Genomic DNA, 14,375 nt, shown 5'->3' with positions numbered 1-14,375 from the left:
TTCCTTCACATTCACGTCTAATTAAATCAGCTCAGATACTTTCCAACCCGTTGTTAATCCTTTTCACCAGCGTTCCTGGGGGGAAGCTCATTACTGGAGCAAAACCCACTCTCCGAACCAGGAATACGCCAGCTCTACATTCCCAAGGTTTTCCCTAAATCTCATTGTGTTACCATTAGATACTGTCATAATTGAATCACTTACACTGCGTTAATGTGGTCTGATTCATATTATTATTATTATTATTGGCATTTGTATAGTGCCAACTGATTCCGTAGCACTTTTGATAAAACCAGAGATTGCTAAAATCACTAAAAATCATCAAGCGCTTCCGTCTCTCGATACGATTTGGTTATATATGAGAGTGTTGGGAGTCCTGGAATATGTTCAAGGCTTCCGCGTATGAATGTGCTGATAGCCGTGAATTGGCCTATAAATGTCCATAGGCTGCTAATTGGTGTTGGTGTATGCAAAAACTTTAATAACAACCTGATTTACTGATTTCCTGATTATTTTGTGCCCTGGTTTGATCAGTCCCAAGTGTATATTAAATGTGCTTGATGTGGTCGGTGTGAAGAATTATCGTGGAATAAGTGTTTAATACCCGGTGTGAGGAACAGGCTAGGTGTGACTTACTGTTACCAGATTTCCTGCAGACCTGAGAGCTGGCTTTGTGTTCTTGATTTGTCTTGTCTGTTGTTAATCTCCTGTTTGTTCCGAAAAGAACAGTCGTGTGTATGTGTGCATCTGTGTGTTGTATTTGTGTATGCATGTATATGTGAGTGTGTGAGTGCATGTGTCTGTCTGTGTGTCATTGTATATTCAGCGGGACATTAAGGTGGCCTAGTTGAAGGGCTTTATGGAGTTACATACTGATTGATTTGTTTTGTTTTAAAGCTAGAAAAATGAGAAGTCTGCGTCAGTCTATCACAGGCTACTTGCCATCGTCCTCACATGAGAGACCTCCAAGTCACTTGGGACCCTCAGTCAGCAGCTGATATGATTGTGCCACCCATACATTCCAGTCTGTAGATACACATTGTATTTCACATGTTGTGAAATCTGGTACATTTTACTGAATATTGGAGAGAACATTAGAATTGCTTCCCGCGTAGTGAAAGCCATAAATAATGTACATCCTATAAATCTGTAAAATATATGAGTTCTTTAGAGTTTCTTACACCTGATCCACACGAGACGCAGGAATCCGACATTCTGGAAATTTATGCTAATCCCGCGTGCGATATTTGCAGGATTTCTTGATTAGAAATCACTTTATCTGGCCATCCTGTGCCTCCTCCCGCAGTTACCGTACTGATTATTTTACAGCCTATACTCAGAATAAGGATTCGTCCTCGGCAATACTTTGAATAAAATAAACAGCGGCCATTATCTCAGTTTGCTGCTGAACCCTCACATCACACACAATCTCTGTTGATTGTGCTCACGTTACCTACAGCTAATGTCAAGGTTTGCAAGAGAACAATTCTCTGTATATACCCGTCTCCTCAGAACATATTGCTCCAGCCAGCCACAAAGTATTCAATATAAAGCATCTTCCAACCATATAGTCACAAATAAATAAATATATATATATATACATGGATTCAATTCACACCAATACTATTTTTCTATGGCATAAGAAGTCAACTTTTTTGTTCAATATATGAACTTTCATCAGGACATTTTAATGCTGGCATGCATTGGATCCATATGTAGACATACTGCCGGTACAATTGGAGTGCCGAGCTGTCTTCCAGGATATATATATATTTATAATAACACGTCTGTCTAGTTTAGATCCTCTATACACATTACTGTGAGTATTATTGCTATGGAGCTCTGTGATACATTCACACACATAGCGTGTTACTGGGAGTTTTATTGCTGTGGAGCTCTGTGATACATTCACACACATTGCATGTTACTGTAAGTGGTATTGCTGTGGAGCTCTGTGATACATTCACACACATTGCATGTTACTGGGAGTTTTATTGCTGTGGAGCTCTGATACATTCACACACATTGCATGTTACTGGGAGTTTTATTGCTGTGGAGCTCTGTGATATATTCATACACATTGCATGTTACTGGGAGTTTTATTGCTGTGGAGCTCTGTGATATATTCATACACATTGCATGTTACTGTGAGATTTACTGCTGTGGAGCTCTGTGATACATTCACACACATTGCATGTTACTGGGAGTTTTATTGCTGTGGAGCTCTGATACATTCACACACATTGCATGTTACTGTGAGTTTTATTGCTGTGGAGCTCTGTGATATATTCACACACTGCATGTTACTGTGAGTTTTATTGCTGTGGAGCTCTGTGATATATTCACACACATTGCATGTTACTGTGAGTTTTATTGCTGTGGAGCTCTGTGATATATTCATACACATTGAGTAATGTGTGAGAGTTGCTGCTGGATGTTGAAATGAAATTGTTGAGACATTGTGGGCTGATGAGTTATTTTCATTTTGTTTTGTTCTAATCTGTGCTTTAAATCAATAAATCCAGTTACAGAACTTGCAGCCCGTCGGCACGGTGTATTCACCAATATCGTGGTGTATAGGGGACATTAACTCATTTCTAAAATACAATAACAAGTTGAGTGAATAAATCCCTAAATAAATTAGGTGCTACTATCACCTTTGTGGGCCACACTAACCACAACAAAGTGAATAATAAAACAATACCAAATAGGTGAGAGCACACAGAATGAGGAAATACTACCCACTCTGTAGTCAAATGATCTGAATAAAATCAAAATAGACAAAACATAGAGTAGTATAGCCTGATACAATATTTTAAAAGTAGGTGCCCATCACACTCACATAGACAGAGCCACTTTTAGCTGGCTCAGACTTGATGCCTTGAATATGTAAAGCTGGACCTTCACTGGGAACTTCTTTTCTCCTTTGAATGTAAACCCTCCAAGACGCAGAATTTTTCAGAGGTAAAAACACTTTTATTCTTCCAATAACTAAGTAAATAAAAACATGTTTTGTCTATTTTGATTTTTTTCAGATCATTTGACTACAGAGTGGGTAGTATTTCCTCATTTTGTGTGCTCTCACCTATTTGGTATTGTTTTATTAACTCGTTTCTGTTTATTTGGATTTGCGCATTAGAAGATGGGCGTCAGGCTGAACCCTCACAGTGGATGAAACTGTTTATTTGGACACCGTATTTCCTCATAGGCTCCTTCAAGATAATCTTCTTGTTTATTTAAAGATCATATTCTCCCAGCTGTGTTTTATTTACCCCCAGCTCAATTCTCCAAATCTGCCTTTTCCTTAACTCTTTGTAGCAGGCATGTCACGGAGACACAGCTACGCTCAGGGTTGGATTGTGGATTACTTGGGTTAGATGTGGTCACAGACTAGGCCTGAGATCCCAGGGAAAGGATGTCACTCTGTCTTTATCTCTGCAATTAGATGATGTTTCTCTAATGAACTCCCATGCAGAATTAACCCCTATGTGCTCCATAATGCACTAGATCTATCACAGAATATTAATTGGTCTAATGGGTTTAATGTCAACAAGCTCTAATGAGCTGAGTTATAATGAGCTCATTATTTTCCAAGGCTGTTTTTCAAAATACATGCGAGTATTAACTTCATGGCAGGGGCTGACCAGGCTCCTAATCAGTGGCTGTGAGTAAGAGCTTCACAGGGGAGCTCTGTCACGTTGCTCCTCGTTGGCTGACATTCAGCATGGGGCACAAAGTCCCCTTTTGTCATGAAGACACCCCGACACACACAATAACTGTCTCAGTCTCCCCTCCGTCTTACAGCTATTTCCTCATATTTCTCAGTGATTCCTTTTTATGGTTCAGGCATGATAACATTTATAATAACATTCAATGTTACCAAGAAAAGTACATTGATATTTGAGATTTTTTTAAAAATATTTTTTAAACTAATCCTTGCAGTAGATGTTACCCTTCTCGATGGTACTCATTATATTGACCTCAGAAAGGTGAATGGTTGAGACATCGTTTACATTGATGAAAGACAGCCTTATTGCGTCTTCTAACCCCACCCCATGCGCAGTATAACAGAGGTCAAACATTGAGTTACTTTGACTTCATCGCCCTATTGGCTGGATGGGCTGCTCTATTGAGGCTCCCATGCAGCCCCGAAGGTCATGATCATGTGGTTTGTTACAGGGGTTAACCGGTCCCCCTGTTTCCCGTGTGGCATAGTTGGAAAAACATCTTGGAAAGTGAAGACACGATTATCCAGGCTAGAATACACGGCTGTACCATTATTCATGCTGGGCACTATCTATTAGCCACGAACCATCCAAGGTCACCGTATATTCCTGATCTAGTTGAAGGCTTTTAGATGTTGTTTTCATGTAAATGGTGCAATTTGCATTTTATGGTTCTGAGTAATACCTTTTCAATATTGCAGATTTTCATTTCCTAAGAGCTGGGAAATCGTACTGAGGTTTTAAATAAAACATTATGAAATATTGTATTTCCTCTTGTACGGCAAGTTACCTGCCAAAGGGTTGGAGCGTTTCTGTGACCCCCGATGGGTGAATGCATTCCCTTTAAACTATTCGCTTTTCTTCCCATATAACCTTTTATTTCATATCATATTCCTTGTCGGTGAATGTGTTTTATATCTGCGGCTGCACTGCTTTCATAAATAATTACTCAGATTTCTGATGCTGATTTAATGGGGAGTCAATCAGCAGCTTCCTATGCATCAGATTATAATACAATATTAATGCGTCATAAAACGGCCGAAACACACTGACTGCTTCACCTGTGCATCACGAAGGTCCCCGAATGTAAAATTTGAATGCAAGTTATTCCCAAACCCAGTCATTAATGGAGAGACAATTAAAAATACATAACGGTGTCGCTAGAAGCAAAACAAAAGATAAGATTGTTTAAATGTGACAATGGATATGCATTGGGTTTATTTACTAAACAGTTAATTATAGCAGCAAGCAATAAACTACTCTGCTCTTTGCAACTAATAACACCACCAAACCTGCAAGAAAACACCCACTGGGGTGCGACATTGTGCCTTGACATTAAGTCTTTCACCAACACAGCTGAAAGAAACTCTGTACATACACTGCAAGGAAATAAACTTCTTAAAATAATACATGCTGGGGTCTGGGGACCTCAGCATGTAATAAGAGGGAGACAATCTGCTTTCCACCATGTGTTTTCTATTAAAAAATATCTACACGTTCTGAGATCAATAAGTCCCTAGGGAAGGCCTGGGAACATGCCTCCACTCGTTCTACACCCTGTGTATTGATGAGGTGGGTGTCCCTGAATATCAGTCCCACTCCCTGAGCAGTTAGCTCTTAACCACCTGCTTTTCCATTAAAACCTTTATTAGCACCCTCCAACTAGCAAGTATGAAACAGGAGGGATGGTATGTCTTGAAATCACATGTTGAAGTCTTAAGTGAAGATCTTCTGTATCCACTATATTTTATTGTAAACTAGGGATGTTCTGAATAGAAGAGTTCTCCTGTCTGGTGTGACCGCCAATCTATTAAATACAAACTATCACGTTGTAAAACTCAAGGGTGGAAAATATGACAAAGAAATGTTCTCTACAAATTATCCCAAGCAGCTGCATTATATTTGTTTCCCAGTGAATCAAAAAAGTGTTCCCATGTTCACAATTCCGCTTTAAATGTATTTACAGGCTTTGCATTTGCCACCTCTGCCTGAGTTTAGATTTTGATGGATGGTGTTAGCCATGTTGTGTCACGTATTTATTGACATTTGTAAGGGTACTATAAACCAGAACATCCCTGAGGTTCTCGCCCCTAGACTACATGGCACAGCTATATAATATCAACTACATACAATAGTTATATAATACCAACTTTATGCCACAGCTTTATAATAGCAACTACATGCCCCAGCTGTATAATACCAACTGCATGCCACAGCTATAATAATATCAACTACATGGCACAGATATAGAATACCAAATACATACCACAGCTATATAATACCAAAAACATGGCACAGCTATGATAACAGCTGCATGGCACAGCTATATAAAACCAATTACATACCACAGTTATAATAATACCAACAGCATACCACGGCTATATAATATAAACTGCATCTACATACCACAGCTATATAATACCAATTACATACCACATCTATAATAATTACTGGCATATTGGAGCTACACACCCATCTTCAACAGGAGCACTCGTGATTGGCTGTATCACGATCTCCTGCAACCAATCAAATGTTCAGACAGGGATATATATGTATGAGAAAGCAGGAAGTACATTACCAATTGAAAAAGCCGAACATAATCGGCGAAACGCGTTTTGGACTTTGGACTTATCACCACTGTGTATGTATTGCAACTTATTTTTTAAAGTTTTACACTAATGGAATAAATATAAATTTTATTGAATCTACACTTTGGTGGACCATTTATCCTGCTTAAAGAAGGGTAGAGTCACCCTAGAACTGGACTCATCTGCTTATACACTTAGAGCCAAGTGTTAGGCTCTTTTTAAGGTGAGAAGCCATCTATATGTGTTTACACTATACCTTACCTGATTAAGGATTTCTGCACCAGGGCAATTCTCCCTGTCTCCCCCCTACCTCTTTGTTTTACATGCTTCTGAAGAACATCTTACACGTGGACCTAGAAGGTGTGTGCCACCTTAAGTGCACAACGGCGCAAGTGATTAGAGCCAATCCATAATAGGCTCTAAACCACGTGAGTGCTTCCAATTTGGAATATATATTTCCATTTTTTTAACAGTGTTGCACTATATACTTTTCCCTTTTGTTCTTATACAGCCATTTACAACTACTATATCCCCAATAAGTTGGGAGTAAGTAATCCACTTTTTAGCGCTACACACCTTCACTAATTTGGCACTTATCTGTTAAATAGTGTTTTTTTTTTTATAATAATAATAACCAACTGCATGCCACAGCTATAATAATACCAACTACATACCGCAGCTATATAATACCAACTGCATGCCACAGCTACAGTAAAACAAACTACATGCCACAGCTATATCATACAAACTACATAACACATCTGTATATAATACCAACTGCATGCCACAGGTATAATAATAATAATAACCAACTGCTATAATAATACCAACTACATATCACAGCTATATAATACCTGCTGTTGCTGTTATGACCTGCTGCCAACTAGATGCATAACCAGACGCCAGCTTCTGGCAGTGTTCCTGAAGAATCTTAGCCCATTGCTCACCAGCTTCCACGTCAGTAATAGTCTTGGGTTTGCATGCTGCAACTGCCAAATGCCACCAGAGATTTTCTATGAAGTTGTCAGGTGACTGTGATGGCCCCTGTAGAATTTTCCAGGACTATTTCTGCAACCAAGCCTTGGTGGAATTTGAGGTATGCTTGGGATCATTGTCTTGTTAGAAGATCCAATGACGCCCAAGCGTTTTCTATGATTTCCTGATACTTCAATGAATCCATGCTGCCTTCCAAATGCTGCAGGTTTCCAGTGCCAGAGCATGCGAAGAACCCCAGAGTCTCACTGAGCCACCACCATGCTTAACTGTAGGCAGAGTGTTATTTTCAGCCTATGTTTCATTCCTCTTCCTCCAGATATACCACTGGTGTATTGTGCCAAAATGTTCCACATTTCTGTTCTGTTACTTATTTGTATGATTTTTGAGCACATTAGAGCTGACTTTCCTTGTGCTTTTGGGTCAGTAGTGCTGTATGACTTGGAGTTCTGGCATTAAAAACCTTCTGCATTTAGTACGCCCCTTACTGTGCTTACTGAAACCCTAATGACTGTTGCCACCAAGCCTTGCTGCAGGTGTCTTGCAGTCACTCAAGGGGTTTTAATATCCTGCCTTATCAAAAATCTGGTTGCGGCCATTGATAGCCTTTTTCTTTTTTCCGGCTAGGTAGTGTAACCGCTGTTCCTTCAGCTTTAAACTTGCAAACTATGCTTCTAATGGTGTCTCTATAAACGTTCAGGGCCTTCACTATCTTTTTGGATCCTATTCCTTGTTTGTAAAGGGCGATGATCTTCTCTTCACTTTGTGGACCATTCTTTTGACTTGGCCACATTTCTAGCATGCAGTCAAATGTGACACTCAACAAACCCCTAGCCAGTTAAGGTATTTCAAGTGTTTCAGCTCAAGCACACCTGATTAGTTGCATTAGGTGTGCTTGAGACTAAACCTGATTTGCATATTAGTGCTGTTGTGAGGGGTTCTGTTCAGGGGGTTGAATACTTTTTAGACTGGAGATGTCATTATAAGTTGCCTTTTCAGTTGAATTTGGGAAAACCAATTAAAGCCTTTGTTGAGTTGACCTGTTTCAATTGCTTTTGTTTGATTTATCCATTGCAAACATCTGAAAGTCTGTAAATATTGACAATTAACCTGATTTTCAATGGTGCTTAAATAATTTTGTACATGCTACAGTGATATAACGCCTATTACCCGCCACAGCTATAATGCTGATTTCAGAACACAGCTGTATAATGCCCACTTAGACCTACAGATATATAATGCCCACTTAGACCTACAGCAGTATAATGCCCACTTAGACCTACAGCAGTATAATGCCCACTTAGACCTACAGCAGTATAATGCCCACTTAGACCTACAGCAGTATAATGCCCACTTAGACCTACAGCAGTATAATGCCCACTTAGACCTGCAGCTATATAATGCCCACTTAGACCTACAGCTATATAATGCCCACTTAGACCTACAGCAGTATAATGCCCACTTAGACCTACAGCTATATAATACCCACTTAGACCCTACAGATATATAATGCCCACTCAGACCCTACAGCTATATAATGCTCACTTAGACCTACAGCAGTATAATGCCCACTTAGACCTACAGCAGTATAATGCCCACTTAGACCTACAGCTATATAATACCCACTTAGACCCTACAGATATATAATGCCCACTCAGACCCTACAGCTATATAATGCTCACTTAGACCTACAGCAGTATAATGCTCACTTAGACCTACAGCTATATAATACCCACTTAGACCTACAGCTATATAATGCTCACTTAGACCTACAGCAGTATAATGCTCACTTAGACCTACAGCAGTATAATGCTCACTTAGACCTACAGCTATATAATACCCACTTAGACCCTACAGCTATATAATGCTCACTTAGACCTACAGCAGTATAATGCCCACTTAGACCCTACAGATATATAATGCTCACTTAGACAAGCAGCAGTATAATGCTCACTTAGACCTACAGCTATATAATGCTCGCTTAGAACATTTTGATTTAGTAATTTTGTATCAAGTCTGCAGGGCTCACATGGTGCATCATTTAGGGACTGATTCTTTCCTTGTCCAGTTAGTCTTCTAACTGTTCCTCCTCAGCGAACGTCCTGGGGCTTCTGATCATTGGTTTGAATGGTGACTATTTAGTAACTGTGACACGTCAATATATATTTAATCCAGATAAACTTTCTCCCCTTTAACAGGGCTCTAGATGTGAATCAATCCCATGATGCAACATGTTTCCCCAGCACCAGCTCTGACAATGATGGCCACCCAGAGTGTGCCCCCACCCCCCTACCAAGAAAGTCAGCAGGTGAGTGCAGACCGGGCATGTGGATTGACTGCCGAGTTAGGCTTGGCTTTCTGTTCCCTAAACTCCTGTATTGGGGTGACGTTGTCGTGCGTTTCTCTCACCTTCTCAGATCATATTAGAAAATGATTTCTCACTAACCAGCTTAGATTATTAAAGAGATTGCCGTTAATGAGGTCAAAGTAAAAACGACCTTTCAGTCATCAGTAAATCAAACAGAAACTGTGACTTTGCTAGCCCACAATGGGAGTTGGCAGCCATAAAGCCCCTTCACAGGAGCTCCACTGATATTTACCTAAATAACCGAGCTTCAGTTCTGATAAATACTGCCTTTTAATACACTGCCCCTTTCAGGGGAGTTCTAAAAGCAGTGCTTTCTTTTTACAAAGTGAAAGTTTAATTTTTCCCTTTATAATGGTCACCTTGATTAAAGCAACTTCATAGCGCCGGCAGCTGCATCCTAGTCTTTACAGCAGTTACAACGCCAGCTGCACTGCTGCTATACAGTTAGGATTACGAGATGCCCCGCTACTGTACGGTTAGGATTACGAGATGCCCCGCTGCTGTACGGTTAGGATTACGAGATGCCCTGCTACTCTACAGTTAGGATTACGAGATGCCCCGCTACTGTACGGTTAGGATTACGAGATGCCCCGCTACTGTACGGTTAGGATTACGAGATGCCCCGCTACTGTACGGTTAGGATTACGAGATGCCCCGCTACTGTACAGTTAGGATTACGAGATGCCCCGCTACTGTACAGTTAAGATTACGAGATGCCCCGCTACTGTACAGTTAGGATTACGAGATGCCCCGCTACTGTACAGTTAGGATTACGAGATGCCCCGCTACTGTACAGTTAGGATTACGAGATGCCCTGCTGCTGTACGGTTAGGATTACGAGATGCCCCGCTGCTGTACGGTTAGGATTACGAGATGCCCTGCTACTGTACAGTTAGGATTTCGAGATGCCCTGCTACTCTACAGTTAGGATTACGAGCTGCACTGCTGCTGTACGGTTAGGATTACAAGATGCACCGCTGCTGTACGGTTAGGATTACGAGATGCACCGCTGCTGTACGGTTAGGATTGCGAGATGCCCTGCTACTCTACAGTTAGGATTACGAGCTGCACTGCTGCTGTACAGTTAGAATTACGAGCTGCACTGCTGCTGTACGGTTAGGATTATGAGCTGCAATATTGCTGCACGGTTAGGATTACGAGATGCCCGCTGCTGTACAGTTAGAATTACGAGCTGCACTGCTGCTGTACAGTTAGGATTACGAGCTGCACTGCTGCTGTACAGTTAGAATTACGAGCTGCACTGCTGCTGTACGGTTAGGATTACGAATTGCACTATTGCTGTACGGTTAGGATTACGAGCTGCACTTCTGCTGTACGGTTAGGATTACGAGATGCCCTGCTGCTGTACAGTTAGGATTACGAGATGCCCTGCTGCTGTACCGTTAGGATTACGAGATGCCCTGCTGCTGTACCGTTAGGATTACGAGATGCCCTGCTGCTGTACCGTTAGGATTATGAGATGTCCTGATGCTGTACGGTTAGGATTACAAGATGCACTGCTGCTTTAGGATTAGGATTACGAGATGCCCTGCTGCTGTGTGGTTAGAATTACGAGCTGCACTGCTGCTGTACGTTTAGGATTACAAGATGCACTGCTGCTGTACGGTTAGGATTAGGATTACGAGATGCCCTGCTGCTGTATGGTTAGGATTAGGATTACGAGATGCCCTGCTGCTGTATGGTTAGGATTAAGAGCTGCACTGCTACTATATGGGTAGGATCACAAGCTGCTCTGTTACTGTACAGTTAGGATTATGAGCTGGACTGCTGCTGTTTGGTTAGGATTAGAATTATGAGCTGCACTGCTGCTGTGCGGTTAACATTAGGACTACGAGCTGCACTGCTGCTGTACGATTAGGATTATGGGCTGCACTGCTGCTGTACAGTTAGAATTACGAGCTGCACTGTTGCTGTACAGTTAGGATTAGGAATAAGAGCTGCACTTGTGCTATACGGTTAGGATTGCGGACTGCACTGCTGCTGTACAGTTAGAATTACGAGCTGCACTGCTGCTGTACGGTTATGATCACAGGCTGCACTGCTGCTGTATGGTTATGATTATGGGCTGCACTGCTGCTGTACAGTTAGGATTGCAGGCTGTGGTTTAGGATTAGGATTATGAGCTACACTGCTGCTGTACGGTTAGGATTACGAGCTGCACTGCTGCTGTACAGTTAGGATTACGGGCTAGGATTAGGATTACGGACTGCACTGCTGCTATACAGTTATAACTACGAGATGCATTGCTGCTGTACAGTTAGGATGATAAACTGCACTGCTGCTGTACAGTTAGGATTAGGATTACGAGCTGCCCTGCTGCTGTACGGTTAGGATTATGGGCTGCACTGCTGCTGTACAGTTAGGATCACCGGCTACACTCCTGCTGTATGGTTAAGATTACGAGCTGCACTGCTACTGTTAGGATTACAGGCTGCATTGCTACTGTTTAGTTAGGATTAGGATTGCAAGCTGCACTGCTGCTGTACAGTTGAATTACGGGCTGCACTGCTGCTGTACGGTAAGGATTAGGATTAAAAACTACACTGCTGCTGTACAGTTAGGATTAGGATTACGAGCTGCACTGCTACGGTACAGTTGGATTATGGGCTGTACTGCTGCTGTACGGTTAGGATTAGGATTACAAGCTGCACTGCTGCTGTACAGTTAGGATTATGGGCTGAACTGCTGCTGTATAATTAGTATTAGAATTACGAGCTGAAATGGGTTAGGAGGTGGACTGGGTTGGGGGGGGGACTAAGAATTAGTGGGAGCCTGCTTTCTAAATGCGATGGACATGAACTCACATGATTCTCAGCTGGATGAAGCCCCTAACTCTAAGCCACCATAAGGCTAACCACCATTACTGCTATAGATCCCGTTAACCCATCCTCAAACATAATCTACCTCATAACCCTAAGCATACCTTAAACTCACTTCCTATTGATGTCGTTAATAATTGATAACTCTCTGACTCGACGGCAGTTATTTAAATGCCAAAAAAAAAAAATCCAGCTGTTTGCCATTACTTGTGAGGCGTGAATAAAGGGTTAAAGTAAAAGTACTAATGCTGATGATAATTAATGCCTTATGATCCCGGTTATAAATCGCAGTATTATTCATTTGAATTGCTGGGCATTTTATTGTAGATCTCACGTATAGTTATTGTATGAGAACTGTTCCCTTTACTCGGATATTGTTCAAATCTATAGGAGAGACCCCTTTATCACTGTCTAAAATACAATTAACAAAATGATATTCTTTGGCAATGGTTCTAAATATTGATAACACAACATTGTGGATTTCCCTGTTAATTTGCTATCACAAGCAACAAGAAATCGTGTCCGCTTTATGATGACATCACAGGTTGAAAGTTATGTTGCTGATGTTAATACGTGACTAAGTAGCAGGATCCATGTGGACAATGCAGTGTGTGTCTCTTTAAGGTGCCTGTAAACACACATTCTGCCCATTGTTGTCATGTTATTGATTATGTTAGTGAGATATTAGTTACATTGCTATTGATTAATGAGTCTTTGTGGTGTTTGTTTTGTTCTTCCGCAAACACTTTGAAATATTTGGGGGTTTTGGTCAGCTGTTTTTGAAATTCTTTTAAAGTCCTTTGAGGTTTAGAAATTGCTAAGTTTTCAAATATCCCATTAATGCCTCCTTTACAGCCGGCTATTGATAGCCAAAACGCCATTTAATGTAATATATTGGTAATTTTCTCTGTTCCAATAAAGTATTGGATTGGTGGGATCGTGATCGCGAAGACATAACGAATAATCCGCTCCACTTTTTCAGCCATTTTGTGAAGTGTGGGGTCTGGGAATACAACTTGCAAAAGACTGAGTGGAGAGCAGAGTTCAGACACACAGTCAGTGTCCTCTCAGTCTCTCATACTGCCGAGGTCCATAAATTTGCACCATTAAGTTGGGAAATTATAACATCTAGGTATCAGGTTATAAGTGAAAACCAATGGCAAGCAAAGTATACGCTGCTCGATTAATAACGACAAGTTATTATTATATTTTCCCTTTAAATGAGTTCATTTGTACCAAGGTTCCTTCTGTTTCTTCTAGCACTTTCATTTGCTGAGTATGCTTTTTTTCGTTGTTGATTTGAGTATTTTCAGCAAGTTTTATGCTTTTAGGAAATGCCTTAACATGAGGCCCGCTGCAGATTAGACAGCATCCTGTTGTGTGTTTGAGTCTCGTGGGGAGAAGTTTGTTCTCCGGCAGGGGGAACCCACGCCATCTGCAGAGTTCAAGTTGTTAGATTGGGCGCAGATTCCTCAGCAGCTGCAATGGGTTTTCAGCTAAAAGGATCAGCTCTGACAATCAAAGGCCACAAATCTTCAGAAATGAAGGAGTTAGTTAAGTGTGAAAAGCCTAATTAAATTCATATTTTACAGCAAGTCAACTTGCCAGAGTCGGAGAATGACCACCCTCTGCGGGAATCTGTGCCCACCGTGCCGCCATTCCATGGGCTCCAACACACAGTGTCATACTGTCATATAACTCAGCACAGAAATACATATATTGAGGGCTCTCTGCACCCCCTATTAGAATATCACTACATCTGCTAATATAATATAACCACACCAATAATATTATATCACCACACCCCTAATATAATATCAGTACACCCATAATATAACCACACCCATAATATAATATCGCC

At 41.1% G+C, this 14,375-nt stretch overlaps 1 protein-coding gene across 6 annotated transcripts in view; it reads left to right on the top strand.

Moving 5' to 3' along the window:
• Positions 1–14,375, top strand: part of PKNOX2 (PBX/knotted 1 homeobox 2) — a 327,238-nt gene that overhangs the window by 217,113 nt on the left and 95,750 nt on the right. For 5 of the 6 annotated variants that reach the window (XM_063436753.1, XM_063436748.1, XM_063436749.1 and 2 more), the window contains one exon: positions 9,505–9,614. The exons of the other annotated variant lie outside the window; for it this stretch is intronic. In XM_063436753.1, the coding sequence (XP_063292823.1) occupies positions 9,528–9,614 (87 nt within the window). In that variant the 5' untranslated portion in view covers positions 9,505–9,527. The remainder of the gene's footprint in view (positions 1–9,504; positions 9,615–14,375) is intronic. 6 annotated transcript variants of the gene reach the window in all.

Source organism: Pelobates fuscus, chromosome 11 (assembly GCF_036172605.1).
Source record: "Pelobates fuscus isolate aPelFus1 chromosome 11, aPelFus1.pri, whole genome shotgun sequence".
In the NCBI taxonomy this organism is placed as follows: domain Eukaryota; kingdom Metazoa; phylum Chordata; class Amphibia; order Anura; family Pelobatidae; genus Pelobates; species Pelobates fuscus.
This window is presented reverse-complemented; position numbering and strand designations above follow the sequence as displayed.